This window comes from Xiphophorus hellerii, chromosome 15 (assembly GCF_003331165.1).
Source record: "Xiphophorus hellerii strain 12219 chromosome 15, Xiphophorus_hellerii-4.1, whole genome shotgun sequence".
Lineage (NCBI taxonomy): Eukaryota > Metazoa > Chordata > Actinopteri > Cyprinodontiformes > Poeciliidae > Xiphophorus > Xiphophorus hellerii.
Genome location: NC_045686.1, coordinates 14,851,262 through 14,868,718, shown reverse-complemented (window position 1 = coordinate 14,868,718; position 17,457 = coordinate 14,851,262). Strand labels below are relative to the sequence as shown.

At 40.7% G+C, this 17,457-nt stretch overlaps 1 protein-coding gene across 3 annotated transcripts; it reads right to left on the bottom strand.

The window, feature by feature from the left end:
• Window positions 1-344: 344 nt before the first annotated feature.
• med23 (mediator complex subunit 23) lies at window positions 345-17,119 on the bottom strand. Of its 3 annotated transcripts, none has more exons than XM_032585668.1 (31): window positions 16,951-17,119; window positions 16,529-16,560; window positions 15,555-15,642; window positions 15,340-15,464; window positions 15,142-15,253; window positions 14,896-14,994; window positions 14,682-14,783; window positions 14,214-14,283; window positions 12,539-12,651; window positions 12,108-12,203; window positions 11,493-11,510; window positions 8,373-8,579; window positions 6,854-6,997; window positions 6,607-6,752; window positions 6,272-6,517; window positions 6,046-6,188; window positions 5,672-5,846; window positions 5,029-5,192; window positions 4,800-4,924; window positions 4,510-4,715; window positions 4,240-4,420; window positions 3,990-4,160; window positions 3,278-3,494; window positions 3,091-3,200; window positions 2,890-3,016; window positions 2,378-2,543; window positions 2,005-2,077; window positions 1,701-1,915; window positions 1,493-1,613; window positions 1,261-1,392; window positions 345-889 (listed from the first exon to the last, which is right to left on the bottom strand). In XM_032585668.1, exons 1-31 carry the CDS (start codon window positions 16,999-17,001, stop codon window positions 665-667), a joined length of 4,200 nt encoding a protein of 1,399 aa, XP_032441559.1. In that variant the 5' UTR covers window positions 17,002-17,119; the 3' UTR covers window positions 345-664. The 3 variants fall into 3 exon arrangements, with proteins under 3 accessions (XP_032441559.1, XP_032441561.1, XP_032441560.1); XM_032585670.1 differs by having other exon boundaries at window positions 2,005-2,059; XM_032585669.1 differs by lacking the exon at window positions 11,493-11,510.
• Between the last annotated feature and the right edge of the window lie 338 nt (window positions 17,120-17,457).

Genomic DNA, 17,457 nt, shown 5'->3' with positions numbered 1-17,457 from the left:
GACTGATGATGTACAAAAAAAGAACACCGTTTGTAAAAATAAACGTTGGGACTCCCCCTACTGGCATGCAGCCACAACACAGCCGATATATTGTGTATTACGGCACATCAGTTTGCTCTTGCATGCTCGACACTTTTGATGACCTGCTTGAGAGCGACAGTCAAAGAAAAGGCGTTTCTCCAGAGAGAAGAATGAGGACAAAATGACCTGACAGGTTCAAATCTGGGCCAACAGGAGGCTAAGTATTAGAGCAAAAATAAATAAATACAAGAGCCAAGGAAAAATATTAAATGAAGCCAAGAAGATGCTACCAGAAGAATCTGGTGTAAAAAGTTCACAGCACATTTAGTATAAAAAGCATTTTTATTGCAGTTTTCAATGAAGTAATATTCAATGTAAAAAAAACTACAAAAATAAGACACTAGTAAAAAAAAGTTATGTGAACCTTCTACAACAGTAAATCTTTGCACTTTGCCTGTTCTAATCATTCACTACAATCATGCAAATAACACAAACAGCTTTCCAAGTGTTTCTTTCTTCTGATGACGTAAATAAAAACAGAACAGCGAGTTCGAAATTATCTTTATGCTTCAGAAACTCGCAACCAAAACACCTGGCTGTCATTTCATGTTTCAGTTCACCAGCGTCATCGTCCCTCGTGTCTTTACATGGGCGTGTGTGCGTGCTGTGAGGAAGAGGAGGGAGAGGCTGCGGCGTTGGTGGAGGAGAGTGAGGAAGGCGGCGGCTGGGGAGTGCCGGCGGAGGAGGAAGAGGCGGAGGCAGACGACGCGGTGGCGGCAGCTGATGAGGTCTCGATGATGCTGCTGTGAGTGATGAAGCGCAGACGCAGCTTCATCGCAGGGCGAAGAGTCATGATGATTTTCTCTACCTGGACAGACATGAATTTAGGTGTATTTTCAGGTTGGCTGAATCCTTCCACATCATTTTCTGTTGAGCAAATCATCGTGTGATCCATTTTGTGCAGATTGAATAGTTTTGTGAAAGAAGCCGTCACACAAAATTGAAAGAAATGACAAAAAAAAAAAAAAACTCCTGTCACTTCAGGTGAATCTGATGGAAATACAGAAAAGCATTTTGACAGTCCAGTGGTAATTGTATTCTCAGCTGTCTGGTTAGATAAACAGCAGAGTTACAACGTCACTGTCGGGTGTTTTGATTCTATGAAATTACATCGTCTCAGTCTCTTTTTGCTTCCTCCTTCATCGACGAACAACCGTCATCGTTCTGGTTTGTTCTTACCTGCTCCTTCACGCTGTCTCCGGTGTACATGTACTTGATATGATAGAGAAAATCACAGATGGGGTCCATGTAGCTCAGATGTTGGCAGTGCTGGTCAACGGCCTGCAGCATCTCATAGAAGGCCACCCCAATCTTTAACACAAACATTGACAAGTGCTTAAAAAAAAAAACAAAAAAAAGAAATCTAAACTTTTATCGTATTTATCATCCAACAGTAGAGCTGTGACTGTACCTCCAGCATGCACCGCGTCCTTTCTTGCTGAAAGCGCTGCAGGAACGGCCCCACTAGGTGATAGACATAAAGCAACTGCAACTCTGTCTGGACGATGGGTTTCAGCGTCTCTGACAGGAATCTACACAAAAAGATGAAGCGCTACATCACACTGGACCCTATAAAGCACAGAATGGCAGGTGGCAAAAGAGACGGTGGGACGGCTAACTTGGGAATCAGAGAGAGCTGTCCGATGGACGAGTGGTGCCACACGGCGTGCGTCAGCGCCAGCACGTAGCTGCAGTTCATTTCGCTGTAGCTTTGGTGGCAGGCGGTGAAGTCCAGCAAGGCGAAGGGATCCCCCGCCCACTCGGTCTCCGACGTCAGCGCCGGCGAGCTGAGCACAGAGATGATGCGGTCGTGGAGGACGATCCAGTAGGGCTCCTGCAACAGGAGGGGAGAGGTGTTTGAAGTTGTTTTCTTGTTTTGTTTTTCTTTTTAGAATATGCTCAAAAGATGTCGTGTTTTCTTACAGGAAGGGCAGTGATCACCAGTCCAATGGCGTTCATCCAAGCTGTGATGTTCTCCCTGGGGACCAGAGGTTGACTAAAAGGTGAAAAAGATTTCAATCTCAACCACACAAATCAGCAGGCGACCTAAAGTCACATGACACTACTTTTTGAAGGTCAGCAATGAATAACCTTAAGCTTTCGATTAGCAGTGGACATTCCTCTGGGCTTGTTGCCTCGGCTGCTGGTTTATGTATAAAAACGTCATTCGGCAACTTTCCTTCCAACTTATCGGTTGATTAATAATAATAATAAAAAAAAGAGTAAACAGGAAAATGATAAAGCTATAAAACATAGATTTGCATGCAATTAACAATTATTAATGCGTTTGTTGCACCTCTTTAACACCACATTGAGCAAAGCATTGCCGACGTCCTTCCCCGGCACGGCCAGAGCCATGAGCTCCACGCAGGTGACGTGCAGGGCGTGAGCTGCGGGGTTGGGGAACTCGTTGAACCTCCAGTCACAGTTCGGGAAGGGGCCGGGCGACTTTCCCGCCATGGGTGGGAGCGAGAGTTAAGGCGGGCTGAGATGAGAGTAGGTGGAAAAATAACTTCAATGAAAGCAAACGTGACCCTGTTTGAAAACGAGCAGAGCTAACCCAGCAGCCACGAAAAGCCCTGATGCAGGTGGATTTTTGTCTTGCTTACAGATGATTCTAACAACACGTTGGGGAACAATAGCAAAAAATTGACTTTTAATTGCTTTTCAAAGCCATCGAGGGAGACATGCTATTAGGAGTAACAAGTGTATTAGCCGGGCGCCTCGAAGGGCTGTGATTTCCTCCATTATCCTGCATCAGTCTGATCTTGTTACGGTGATGGATCTGTTCAGATTATTAAAGGATATTGTCCACAAGGCGGCCAATCAGCTTGCAGTAGTAGGTGTCATCAGGGATCCAGACGTTGTCCTCCCTGGGGTTCATGCCAAACTTCAAATAGGTCTCACTCAGACACCATCCAGGGGTTCGGTTGTCCTGCAGAACAAAAGCTTCAGGGTTAACGTCGCTGCTCGTATCGAACGGCAGCTCTGCTCGTTCTTTCTGCCTGCCTTCAGTGAAGACATGATGGCGTGAACCAGCTTCCTCTTCAGGTTGGTTCGGTCTCTGAGATGCCGTTCGTAGTAATGAAGGGTGTTGTACAGGTACGTCACGGGCCGGTCTGCGCACAGAAGACATTCGCAGATTAAAAACTTTGGTGCTTGTCGATCGTTTCCCCTGATCGGTGGTCTTCCTCACCGTGGAACTTGTACAGTCCCCCCAGGTGATCCAGCAGCGTCTCCAGAGACTTTGAGACGGGGAGGAGCTCCAGGAAGCGGTGGATGACGATGTCGAAGACGGGCAGGAAGCGCAGGCAGACGTTGCCGAAGTAGATCGGCAGGTACTGAGTCTGCAGCTGCAGGGGAGGGCTCACTTGTTCCGCAAGACCCTCAAAGTACAGCTTCTCAGGGTATTTCTGGAAATGAAACAAAGGTTTTTCCATGTTAAAATTACTTTCTCAAACTCAATTTTGGCCGAGAAATAAAGGATATAATCTGACAGGCTACAAACTGTGGCAAGGTGGAAGGAGAGAGATTCCTGCAGGTTTCAGTGAGTTACATTTTAGACTTTTGGAAATCTTTTTCAAACCCCATGACTAGGACTGCAACTAACAATCATTTTAGAAATTGATTATCAATTTTTAAAAAAAGGGTTTTTACAGATTGGACGAGCAGACATTAAGACACATAGATGGACAGACAAAGGGACAAACAAATGAACCCACAAAGAGGGATGTATGTACAGACAGACGTAAGGATGGAAAGACATTTAGAGAATTGGCTAAGAAAAATGATAGAATCAATTATTTTCCACGGTCCATTTTCCTTTCCCAGACCTATCTAACCTGAAAACAGTCAATATTTTGACATAAAATCTTTTCAGAAGAAAAAAACAAACAAAAGACAGACACCTTGTGGTAGTTCATGTGTTTGTTGTGCCAGTCGCTCTGCAGCCAGTGCTCAGGAGCGTTCTCCTTCACAAAGTCGTTGACTCGGTTCCTGAAGTCGCTCGGCTTCAACAGAAGGAGCTGGATAATGAAGTAACAAACCTGAGCCTCGTTCCCCTCGTGGCTTCGCATCGCCTGAAAGAAAACACCGTGAATAAAGAACACTGAACCAAATGGAGCATTAGCAATACAGAGTTTCTCTAGATGTTCTCACCAGACACAGGATGAGTCTGTCCAGAGTGACGATGTTGTATTTCCAGACCATGTCATTCAGGATTTCAATGCACTTGTTGAGCTGCTGTCCGCCAGCTGAAGTGGAGAACTCGTAGACAAGAAAGTCGGCGAATGTTCGGACGTGAGCCACCAGCGCACGAGCTCCGATTCGCTCCAAAACCCTGATGAAGGTTTTAAAGAAGAAAAAAAAAATCACAATGCTTTAATTCATGACAGCATCCTCTCTCATAGCATGAAACAGTGTCCAGACCTGAATCCTATCTGGTTTATGCGATCCGTCTCCAGAAGCATCTTCCACAGCAGACACAGGAACAAGGGAGGGGAGCCCTGCATTGAGAAGTGGGTGATGATGTCATTCTCATTGGCCATCGACTTCCACTTCCTGTATTCCTCCTCCACGTTCTTCTTCAGGTTGAAGCGAGACTCCTGAGGAACATTGTTCTGCTTGAAGAACGCCTGCGTCACAAACAGAGGAATCGTTCAAGGTTAAAAATCGGCCGTTTAATCCATGTCGTGCCTGCAGAGGTAAATGTGTGACACCTGGAGGGGAGCTGGGAAGCAGGACAGAGTGTGTGATGCCCAGTTGTGAGGCGTAAAACTCATGATGGTCTGGAGGATGTCTTTACACCAGGTGCCATGAATGGAGTCGGAGCCGGTGAAAAAATCTACAGACGGTACAGAGCAGGCGACTTTTCAGCTGAGAAAGCATGGCAGAATAAATGACACTGAAACCAAAACAAATCTAAAGACAAAGTCTACTGGAAAGTACCAGTCACATGCGTGGCCCTGGCCAGCGTGAGTATCAAAGCTCGGTTCAGCTCCTCTGACTCAGCAGAGAGGACAGTCTTCGGGTCGTTGAGGAAGCGGGTGAACTGAGGTTGGACCTCTGAACTCCCCAACGCTGTGATGAGCCGCAGGGCGGTGCTCTCAACGCTGAGGAAAGAGACACAAATCTCTGTTTCTATAAAGTTAAGAGTAAAAAAAACTTAAGCGCAGTCAGGTACACACTCTCAGTATTACTGCTACATAGTAAGAAAATAAAAGACGACGTAAATCCTTCCCACATCATATCAGTTAATGGCAGTAATACGGAGACGAAACGAATGTCATTATTACACAAAAAAACAAAACAAAACCAGGGATTCTTAGCATTAAACCTTGGGGAACATTGTATAAAAATTTTGTTAATTTCTAATTTGCATTTTTTTTAAATCTTGGAATCTAATTAACTAGAAGATATTCTTTTGTGTCTCTTGCGGTTTTCATTTTTATTACATGCACTTTCACAACACCGTCTTCCTGCTCAATTGCTCCAGCTTTTTACTTAATTTGAACCTGCAGGGCATAGAATAACCATTTCTTTCTTATATCAAATAACTTACATTTGCATGTGTTAAAAGTATTGAGGTTACCAGAGATGCAGCTGATTCTGGTTGGTCTGGGGCACGGCAGCCAGGCTGTGTAGATGGCTGAGGAGCTGAACCCTGTAGTGCGGCTGGATGTGATGCATCCTGTAGCTGAACATCTCCAGCAGTGTGTGAAGGATTCCCCACGCGTGAGACTTGAACACGTTGGGCAGCAACTGACCTGAACAGGGAAGCTTTATAATGTTTCTGCATACTGACATTTATTTCAGCGCAAAATACCGGTGGAAATCGTTCAGAAATTTAAGCGGTATGGATGCGTTTGCAAAGTTTTGCATACTGGTTCATCAAAAGTGTTTTCATCGATTCTTTAAACATTCTTTTTAAGTTCATCCTTTGTCAAAATATAAACGAACACTTACTGATAAATCCCTTGATGCCCAGTGACTCGATCTCCATATAGACCAAAAGCCTGCTGTACGTTTCCACTAGCGCCGGAGCCAGGGCGATGCTGGACTTGGCGTGAGCCAGTTTGATCACACGTGTGGCGATGCTGTGGATCAGGCTGAAAACAAACCCGGCGGACACATGCGTTAAAGATAAACCACTTCAGTTCAAATGAACTTCCCCATTTCTTTTCTCTACTACCTCATTTTCGCGTGCACAGTGAGAGAATCCAGCAGGTTCATGGGCAGCGGAGTGACGGATCCTGACGCCATGCAGCTGGTGCCGGGCAGGTTGATCCTCATGGACCCGTTTCCGTAGATGGTCTCCACCAGGACGCCCATTGGCAGAGAGAAGCAGTCCGAGTTGGTGCTGTAGGCGTTGCACAGCAAGGCGATCTTATAGTCGGACATGCCCAGGCTTTTGTTACGCAGTGACTGCTGGAGAAACCTAAGACAAAGACGATGAAAATGAGCAAACTACTGATAAACTAAGAGCAGCATTTACACTTTGGGACCAGATAAGTTAAATATACGCACTCATGGTGGAGTTTCAGGGAGTGTGGTATGAGAATCTGCAGCTTGGAGTTGTCGTTCTGAGCTTTGCGGTTCAGGTGGATCCAGATGCAGGTCATGGCAAAGGAGTGAGTTGACTGAGGTTTGCTGATGTCAGGAACTGGTATACACTGGAAATGTGAAAAACAAAATGCTACATTTACTTATTACAATCAAATATTTAAAGTAAAATGCATGGGGGAAAAAAGCCAAACTGTTCACTTTAGTTTACCTCTTTTTCTGGATAAAGCAGGTCAAAGAGCTTCATGACTGGCAAGAAGTCAGCTAAAGCATTTTTCTGAATGCTGCCTGATATGAACTGCAGCAGGACCCACATCAGGTGATCCCTGCCTTTAATAAGGCCTCTGCCTGCAAGCTAAAGAGACAGAAAGGTTGAAAAAATAAAAGGTATGATTTTTTACCTAATTCATGTAATTTAGCCTTTTAATTTAATTTAAAAACAACAGAAAGCTGGTTGTGCATCAACTAAGCCTGTCACTATAAGCAATAAATCAATTAATCACATAAATTAAAATGAGTGTGTCATTAAAGAGACGTTCTCATTTAATATAGTTGAAAAGCTGACATTTTGAAAAATTCTGCAAACATTTGACACCTTGTATGAAGTAGTTAGTTTGTATAATCTGCCACTTTTGCCTGTTTTTCCCCGTCTAAGTTGAATGATTATTATTTTTTGAAATGCAATTTTGCTTACAGAGACTTCATAATCCATTTGAATTATTGTTGCTTTACATTTTTTGTTAATTTCAGATATCTAAAATGTCTTCCATTTCCACTGTTAAATATCTCTTAGAAATGCAAAAAATATATATATCTTTGAGTGTGTATACTGGTATTAATATGCCATTATTATTAGTTGAAGACTATCTCAAAATGCCATGATTACATCATTTCTGGGAGAAATTATTGTCCAACAAAATTTGTTTTTGTGACAGACCTAGCATCGAATGCAAGGTACTCTTTCAATAATTTCTATTACAGTATTCCTAACTACCTTACCATTCAAAATCATGTAGTTTTTTATTGCTTTCTTTAAGCAACATGTTGACTTTGGAGCAAAATTATTTCCCTGAAATTTCACAAATCAAAAATAATATGTAATAAAATAAATATACTTTACAAATATAAAATAATAAGAAAAATGTAGCATTATTTCGTGTGGACTCAGGTGGCTTTGACAACAGGCATTCAACATAACAGTTTTACACAGAAGACAAAAAAAATCCTAAACACTGGAGAGAGTCTGGCTCAACAACATCCAACCTTGGGTGTGCAGCCCAGACAGGTTCATTTGGTGAGAGTTCATAAGACTTTAGAATAAAGACATGACATAACCAACAGATTGTACTGCATCATGTAGAATAAAACTTTATGTTCCAGCACTTTTGTCATTTTATTGCATTTTTGGCCACTGGACCACCTGAGATCCACTCCATTTCAACATTTCGCAAATCTTTGACTTGTCAGATTGGATCATCCAGCACTAAACAGAAATTGTTTACGGTACAGTTTGTCATCTTGGATAAATGTTTTATTTGGCATCTAAACCAGGCAGTTTAGAAACCCTAGGTTCAAATTAATGACACTGATCCAAGAGGCTCAAAGACATGAAAAAGCACAAAATTACCCTTTTTCGTTCTTTTTGTGACTCTCCTATTCAACTGTGGCAGTCCAGTGTCTTTAAAATCTGAGAGCAAGACGCACCAACTTCTGCTCATGGAAACTCTTACCTTCTGATGTAAGGAGAGCACCATGTGAGGGAAGCTCGCGAACTGAAACAACACAAAGAAGATGAGCTGGGAGGAGAGGTGTTGCCACAGCAACTGGCTCGTTCCTCCGATGTCGGCGTCGAAATGTTCCTCCGTCTCCGACCGCTCCATGGCGTACACCACCAGGTCCACCAGCTGCTCCTCCAGCACCGGGCACCGCTGCTTTTGCTGCAAGGCGAGGAGCGGAGCGTCAAAAGGGCGAAGAACAAAGTAAGCACGACAACAAGAGGGTTAACACAGAAAGAAAAAAATATTATTACAACTACACTGAAGTTTCACATGCACAGCCATTATTAAACACACAGACTTGGAAAATATATTTCAGTCTCTCTCATGCAGGACGGTATCTTATTGAGGTTCAACTGTAGCTCTACTCTGGGGTACAGCTTCTCCTCGTCCTTTCATTTCACTGAGATTTAAATGTCAGAGTTGGACCACAGACCCAAAAAAACAAAAACAAACAAACAACAACAAAACAGTTACCACAGCATGATTTTTTTGTACACACTGAATAATTAGTTAAATCCCTAGTGGTAAAACTAGAACCTTGGTGGAAGTAAAACTAAAATTCACCTGCATGAAAACACATAGTTTTGGTTTTCAAACAGCACAACATCATATTTGGTCATTCTGGTTAGAATTAGAATACATCAGTATAACATTTGTTAGGGTAGAAACAATTTATTTATTTATTTATTTTAAAAAAGGGGGTAGAAAAGTGGGGAAAGCGAAATAGTAAACAAAAACAAGGAAGAAGGAGGATTACAAAGAATAGGATATTGCAGGTAAGGGGGAGAGGCAGGCAGGAGGAGAGATGAATAAAGGGATATTAAAGCCCCAAACTGTGATTGATTTTATGCAGAATTTTGCTCTTTCGCTAAGAAGTCGTATGAAACCTCTTGGGGTAGAAGTTCTTATGTAACTCAGACACAGATTGGGTTGAACAACACAGCACGACGAACCACAGCACGGCACAGCAACCAGTCAAAAAAGAAAAAATGGTGCAACACATTCCTGCATGCAGAACTGCAAGGTTTGGAGAGGCAGTCAGAGGGGGGAGAGGGGAGATTTGGAGGAAGAAGAGGAGGCTGTCCTTCACTTTCTCACTCAATTATATTTATTTTGTCTTTTGCTTTTTTTTTAATCCAGCTACTGGTACAACCTCTTTTCCATGCTCACACAGGGGAATAGAAAGCAACAAAGGGGACAGAGAAAAAGAGAGGCGTAGCTTGTGTGAAATTTCTGAAAATAACCCACATGGTTTGTCTACATCACTCCAAAAAAACCAAAACAAAAATCACCCCAATCAATAGAGAACTAGAAATCACTAAACATCTGAACAAAAAGTCCTTCAATTTAGCAGATTTCTTCTCACTCATAATCTCATAAATCAATCCAATGCTTTGAATTAAACACAGCCTCAGCCATTACAACAGTTTAATGTCAACAATTATAGGCCACAGACAATTGTGTATGAAAAACTAATTGAGTTTGCCCAAGTTAAGATTCCCTGTTCCACATACAGCAAGACTTCAAGCCTCCCTTACGTCCAACTTTTATCTTGGGTCTTACAGCTCAAGAAAAGGCATCCAACAACCTGCGCCCTTCGTTTACAGCACATTATTTTATTGTTGTACCACAGGTCTGCGCTCTGTCAACCAGCCAATCACAGCTGGTTTTGCATATGAAGCTTTCCTTTGGCTTCTGCATCTACTTCACTATCCCGTGGCTTTTTAGTAAGGCAGCGGTTAAGGTATTTCGCCGTTTCTCCATGATTCTTTGACATGCGTTTTTTTTAAGACTTCTTTCAGAATCTTACTGTCTGCTTTCACGGTGAAAACAGACCGCTTTTATTTTGAAAGCCCTTCACCCGTAGAGTACTTTCCATACAGTGAAGTGGCTGATTTCAAGTTCTGGGAATCCATTTCCTTTCTATGCATTTGTAACAGAGATCAAACTTCCTGCTCCTCCTGCCAACCTGATGTTTTAAAACCAGCTCTGCTTCCTCTCTGACTGCTCATTTAATCAGGTGTCTGAAGGTCACAAACTACAAATAGTAGTCCCTGTTCCTAAAAGGTTATAGTAAGCTACTATGTGTCGACAAACAAATACATAGGAAAGAAGATATGTCTTCAGTAATGCGAGTTAGAGTTTTTAGACAGTTTTGCCCAGGTTGGCATGACAAAAACACCTTGCTGACAACAGGTAAGCACCAGACTACATCCACACATGCAGTGCAACAGCACCTGAAATGTCAACAGCAGGGTTTCAACTTGAAAATACTTCATGTCAGGCTTGTTAGCTGAAAAAAAAAGAAGTCTGACCCAGAATAACCTGGAAGTTTTTAGCAGCGTTTCGACTGAAAGACTATCAGTGAAAGGACAGGACAATAGTCCAAAAAGAATGTTAAACATCCACAAGTAAATCTAATAAAGATAATGCATTAAAAGAGTGCAGGCTCAAGAGAGCAGACTTACTGCTTCTAAATGGCACAATGCACCTTTAATAAAAACATATTTTAGCCTTTAAAATTTAAGAATAGGCAAAAATTTTAATCTCTAGATGTGGAAAACTGGTATGGACTTTTTCTAAAAGGCTTGCAGCTGTAATTATGCTGAGTCATAGTTCTGAAAAACTAATAAATTAGAGTTGAATACCTTTGCCTACTAAACAAAATCATGCACCATTGGTACTTCATTATTTTGCCCTACTTCCCCCAGCCCTGAAAATAAATTGAAGTTTTTGGTTGCAGCATAAAAAAAAACTGAAAATATTTTAGGGAATGTAAATAATTTGGCAAGATACTGCATCATTCATATCCCAAGTTGTTGCTAAGAAGTCAAATCATCTACCTGCTTCTTTCTGTGAACACAAATGTGATTCAGCACTCATTTCAAAACACAGATGTATCCATATGAACCCCTTCTGCATCCATTTCAAGCACTGTGCGATTCTGATTTGCTCCATTCGACTTTCTGTCTTTGTCCACTTTTGGGTTTTTTGTATTACAAACAAAATCTAAGCGAGCGGAGAGCTGGTTAGTTGGCAGGTCGTGTAACCAGAAGAGGAACAACGACATACCTGGGCAATGTTCAGAGTCTAGAGAGCGCATGGCAGAGAGACGGACAAACACCAGAGACAACCAGAGGACAAAAGAGAGAAACAGGAAAGAAAAAGTAAACAAAGAGAACGGGAAAGGGGGGGAGAGACAGAGAGAAAGTGGTGACTAAGGAGCTACAAGTAGGATGTTCACTCTTTGTTCAGCACAGTTTAGCATCAACTCAGCTGTCTAAAGTGTACAAAACAGGCTCTGGTTCGCTGAATGTCAACAGAGACCCATGTGTTGCTTTAATTATGGTTTGGTGTCATTATGACACTCTGAGTGGTGAACTCGAGTGATCTGGGCTGAGCTGAAACTGGATGAACGCAACAGGGAATACTGACATAAGTGCATTATGGGACAAGCTCACAGCATTGCATTACATGGATCTGTACAGCTGTATGGAAAGGATAACAAAAGAAGAATGGGAGGAGGGCCAGTGATAAAGGACTGAGAGGGATTAAGAAAAATGAAGGGGAAAATGTTTTAAAAAGTCCAAACCAATGGAATAAGTAGAAATAAATGGGCAGATATTAAAAAAAATTTAAAAATGGCATGGTGTTTAGGCAAAGAAAACGGCAGAGAGACCGTTTTACCTGTTTGTTGAGTCCTAACATGTTGCACACCATCTCTCTGGAATACGGCTGCTCGAGCACATAGCGGAGCAAGCCGGTCTGAGGCTCAAATAGGTCCTACACAATGTAAAACACACGTATCACACTTCAGAACAAGCAAATAAGCGTGAACTGTGGATCCAGATAGACAGCATTAATACCACTTTTGAAAGTCATTTACTGCATTGGCACATCAGAGAAAGAGGAAGTTGAATAAAAATGCCACATTATGCAGATTTTTTCTAGTTTACTTTCAAATTATAGTCACACCATCATTTTATGTTGCACTACAGCTTAAAATACCAGTAAAATACATTGAGGATTGTGGCTGTAAGGTGACAAAATGTGAAAACATTCGAGGGGTTGTGAATACTTTTGCAATTCAAAGTGTTAGCGGTGTACAAGTATGTTACTTTGTCATAAGGCAGCATGCCCCTCAGAGGGAAGCGAAGCGTTGTTGGGTCTAATTTCCAGGAGTTGCAGATGGCTCCGCTGTTGTTCACCACAGGCAGCAGACTACACCGTCCTGCAGACACACAAATCCACACGGATTAGATAAGACCGATTTAAAAAAAACTGAACGAAAATCAATTTGAGGAAAAATAAGTAGAGCTGTGTCCTTTTAATCACATGGAGATTTTTCTGATCTTATCTGATTGGAAGATTTAGTAAGAGGTACAAATACAAAGAGTTGGATTTCGGTAGGAGAAGACGTAGTGTATAATGTGATACAACAGCATTCAGAAACAGATCATAGACTGATGAAAATATCAGGATTTCTGCAGTTTTCACAAACAAATTGAAGACTTTTTAAGACCAAATTTAACACCTGTATCACCACAAAAGTGTTGGCAACAAAATGAGATAATGGCGAAGACAAATGTCGTCCAGGCAACAAGTAATAAATTTACACTTTAGCTAGCTAGCGGTAGCCACAACCGCTTGATGTCACAGAACGTAATGAATGTTTGAGAGTGACTCAAACAATTGACTGACAAAAAAACTAAAACTACCTATACGATACTAAATAGTGTTCGCATAACAAAATTAAAGGCCTGTGACTGACATATGGAAGGCCTACTTAATTTTTTTAAATGAATTTCAGGCATTGTAAGATGTTAATTTTAGATACACCAATGTAAGGCTGTTCAACGATGCAAGGACACCTCGTTTATACTCAGATCAAAATAGTTAAGTTTTCCCACTGCTCTGGATCTGGTTACAGCCAGGCTCCATCGCAAAGACCAAACAAGTAGTCGGCACGGCACCTTCTTTCCTGGTATTGAGCTTTACGCTGAAACCATTATGAAACAAACTTTACTCATCTGATTTATAGCTTTATCTTAAGAGTTTACAAGTTGCTGATTGTCCGCCTCATTCTCAAACAAGCAGAGGATGCCGTTTCTAAGCAAACAGCGAGAGCAAACAGTAGATTATTTTGTGGTAGAATTCAAACAGGTGCCAAAAGCATCTTGATTTATATGCTGGCAACACAGTAGCAGTGAACAATAATGTCAAAGAAAAACGTGTTTATACAACTGGGTGAACAGGAATCCTTATTTTATTTTTGTTACAATATTTTAAAACATTTCGTACTCCATCGGTAGATAGCTTCACAATGTTAGTAAACAGAGGTTTTTCTCTTTTGTCATAACCTAATATTTACACTGTCAAGTATGATGACAGACAGATAGTCTGTGTACACTTTGGATGAGAAAACCATGCCAACAATATAATAAGGAATAAACAGTTGCAGGTTATTAACTGTCAGAGTCGTAAAATTTCTAAAGGCCTCATGTTACATCCTAACATTCTCCTTTTCAATAAATCAAAATAACTCCTGTTGACGCTTATTATTTATCAGAGTCACATAACCACTGTTCACCATAGTAGACTCTCAGTGAGTTATAGAAAATAAAAATATGCAATATCTGAACAAAAACAAAATCAATATGAAGGTGATTAAAAAGTAAGAACGGCTGATCTCATGTTGTACTAACACAAACTACAATTAAATGTTTTTAAGAAGGAAGACAAAAATATTTACCACTGAAATCTTGTATATTTTAGACATAATTAGTGCCTTACCACATATCGAGTTGATTCTGGCTGTGGGTCTGAAACTGTCCACAAAGTCCGATATCAAACTGCCCAAAAGCTACAGATGAGAAAAAGGCATGTGAAGAGATTATTACAAGGAAAAAACAAAACAAAGTACCAGTTTTACAACACGGCTGCACAAATTAGTTGTCACAATACGAGTGTTTAAAATATTAATTACAAAGGACTGCTTGGAAAGCACCAACTGCTGGTTAATATATTCCAGGTCTCACCAGTTCCTAATATTTAGCCTATTGAATTAATGACGATGCAGACACTTAACATAAATGACAGCGCCAAAGATGCTGAAGGTCAACAAAAGTGTTTGAGTAACAGATGAGAAAAGGTGGTGAGATAAGTTTGGATTAGTTGCGATCAATATCGTCATAATTACCAATAAAGTTGCCATCAAATTATTTAACATTGTGCAGCCCTATGTATTGGAAACACTTTTACCCAATGTGAAAGGTGTCCTTCTGGGTAGAGTTTTCTGATTTCTGTGACAGCAAAGTAGGCAGGCAGCAGGCAGGCGTTTCTGTCCAGGATATATTCTACTACCTGCAATGGAAGCAGATAAAAAAAACTGAAAATGTGACAAAGAGATTTACAAAACATTTTTCAAAAAAAACCCCTGAAAAATGCAAAAACATGTAATAATGTGTCCGAGTACCTCTCTTGCTGCCAGCAGTTGCTGCACAATAGCTGAGCTGACAGTGATGGGGATGGTCTGGATTTTATCCAGAACAGCTTTCAGCAGATCGCGAACACCCTGGATTAAAATTCAAAACAGTTTTTAAATCTACTTTACAAGCCTTAAAATGGAGAACAAAATAACTTGGAGCTTTGATAACAAGCATGCCACACTAAAGAATATAGCACCAGTTCCTTATCATGGATTGTTTTGTGTGTCAAAGACCTTGTAATCCACTCCTCCGATGATCTTGCGAATAAGTTTGAAAGTTAAGGCCCACAGTCGAGTCCTTTCCCACTCCAAGCTCTCGGAGCTAATCAGGGCAACACACACCATCCTAAAAGTACATTTCAGATTAATTAGATGTTTAAGAATTATGGAGGATTTCTGTAATCAGGCTTTAAGAAGTGAGTATGTCTTGACCTAGGCGGCAACAAACTGGTCTCCACAGCCATCCCCAGACAGTCGTACAGGAATGAGATCCTCTTGGGACTGTGCTGACTGTGGATGAAGCGCACTATCCACTGCACACACTGCTCATGAGAGTCCTGAAGAAAAACAGAGGCAGTTGATGGAATGAAGTTAATGTAGGTTATCTTTTGGTGCTGGTATGTGGTTGAATTTGCACATGTGGAAACCTGTTGCAGAGTTCCCCAGTACTGCCTGAAGGCCCCAAGACAGCTTATCAGTTTAGTCCTCTCATTCTCAGGAGTGTCCATGAACATCCTAAAAAAATAAATAAATTTAAAAAAAATCACTTTTGAGTTAATATATCACTTTTAGCTGGTCTTTCCAGATGTAAAACACTGACTAACTCAATCTTGTACAGTAGGGGAGCACTAATAAATCAGTCACGAGTTTCTTAGTTTTGGGAGACTGACTGTTCTGGAAAAAAATTACTTTAACAAGAGCCTGGCTGAGAAGATAAGAAATTTATTAAAACCTTGCAAGGTGAAAACAGAAATACAGAGTCAAAGGAGTCTGTTAAGTCTGCTCTGACCAACAATGGATCTGGCTTCCTTTTATAGGTTCTGGTCAGAGAAGAGAGACTTGATTGGACTAGAGGTGTGAATCCCTGATTGTGATGTACCAGGGATTCTGTGGAGCAAAACACAGATGGTCTTGCCATTTGTCTATTGTTAAGGATAGGGGGTTGTTCTTTCATGCTAAAGAGGGTAGATAAGTTCTACGTTGGGGAAGTAACACTTAGATAGTCTCCAGGATCAAGGAGCTCTCCCCTGCTGTTATATGACACTGCAGAGGTATATGTGAGAGCAGCTTGACCAATCTCATGATAAGACTATGTAGAAATACCTAAAGCAGAAGAGGGATGAGGAGCACATTATAAAATTTTAAATTACACTGACTGATACTTTCATATACGTAAAATCACTGATCGTATCTACTTCCACAAAGTTCTGAATACACAGTTTGAAGAAAAATGCTAACACGAGCTCTAACAACTTTCTTTCTATAATCCCAAACTTCCATTTTCAAGATTTTTTCCTCCATAAATCCCCCCAAATTTTCTGATTGCAATTTGTAGGATCTAAAAAAAAAAATCAATAAATAATTTTGCAATGTGCTGCAAGTGTAAAAATTGAAGTCTTACCCTGCAAATGCCTCTTCTATCATCTCAGTTTTCTGAGGAACACAGAAAAGATTAACAATTATTTGAAATGATAGAAATAATGGTAAAATCAAAATGCGGTTTGGTTTTAACTTTAACATTGCCTTCAAAAACCCTATTTACAGTGCAATTCTGACTTGCATAAAAACAAACATAATGCTTGGAATGTTCCGAAACAAATATCCTGTAGCTTGTGGGGTGAAAAACACTGAGTCACAAATATCTCTATAGACAGCATCATGTGTAATCATGCATCAAATATTACCTATCCGAACTGAATTTATGTTTATTTGATCAAATCTAAAGTGAGATCACTGTGTGCATTTCAATTTAAAAAAGCTAACAAGTGAAATGCTAACTAATCTTAGCTCGGTAATAAATCAAGTTATAAACATGCGTGTTACCACAACATCTTCAAAGATGCTCTGAAGCTGCGTTTCCATCGAAAGCGCCATGTTTGCCGCTTTAAATGTTAGTTATTTTCATTCAAACATCACAAAAACCAAGCTGGTCACTCCATCAAGGGAGCGCACAGATGTCAACAAGCTAAATGCTAACCGCGGTGCCGCGACTAAAACAATCCTGACGCTTTTAAGGCACAAGACAAAACGTTCCGCTACCTTTTATGAACGTGAAACTTCTAAAATATGCGCTTATGTAATACATACCGAATTTAGTATATAATTTACAAATAATATATAATATGAAAATCAATACTCCATGCCACTCGTATATTTAATGGGTTTTTTTGTTTAGTTTTTTTTTTTTTTTTGCCGAATAAGGGGGTTGCAATTAAAATATTGACCACATGTTATAGTAGAGGCCATTAACTCACTTTTTATTATGATCTTAATTGTCTTGTTTTATAGCAATTCAAATTTAATTTGTAGCTCAAGTTGTTTGAACTCTGA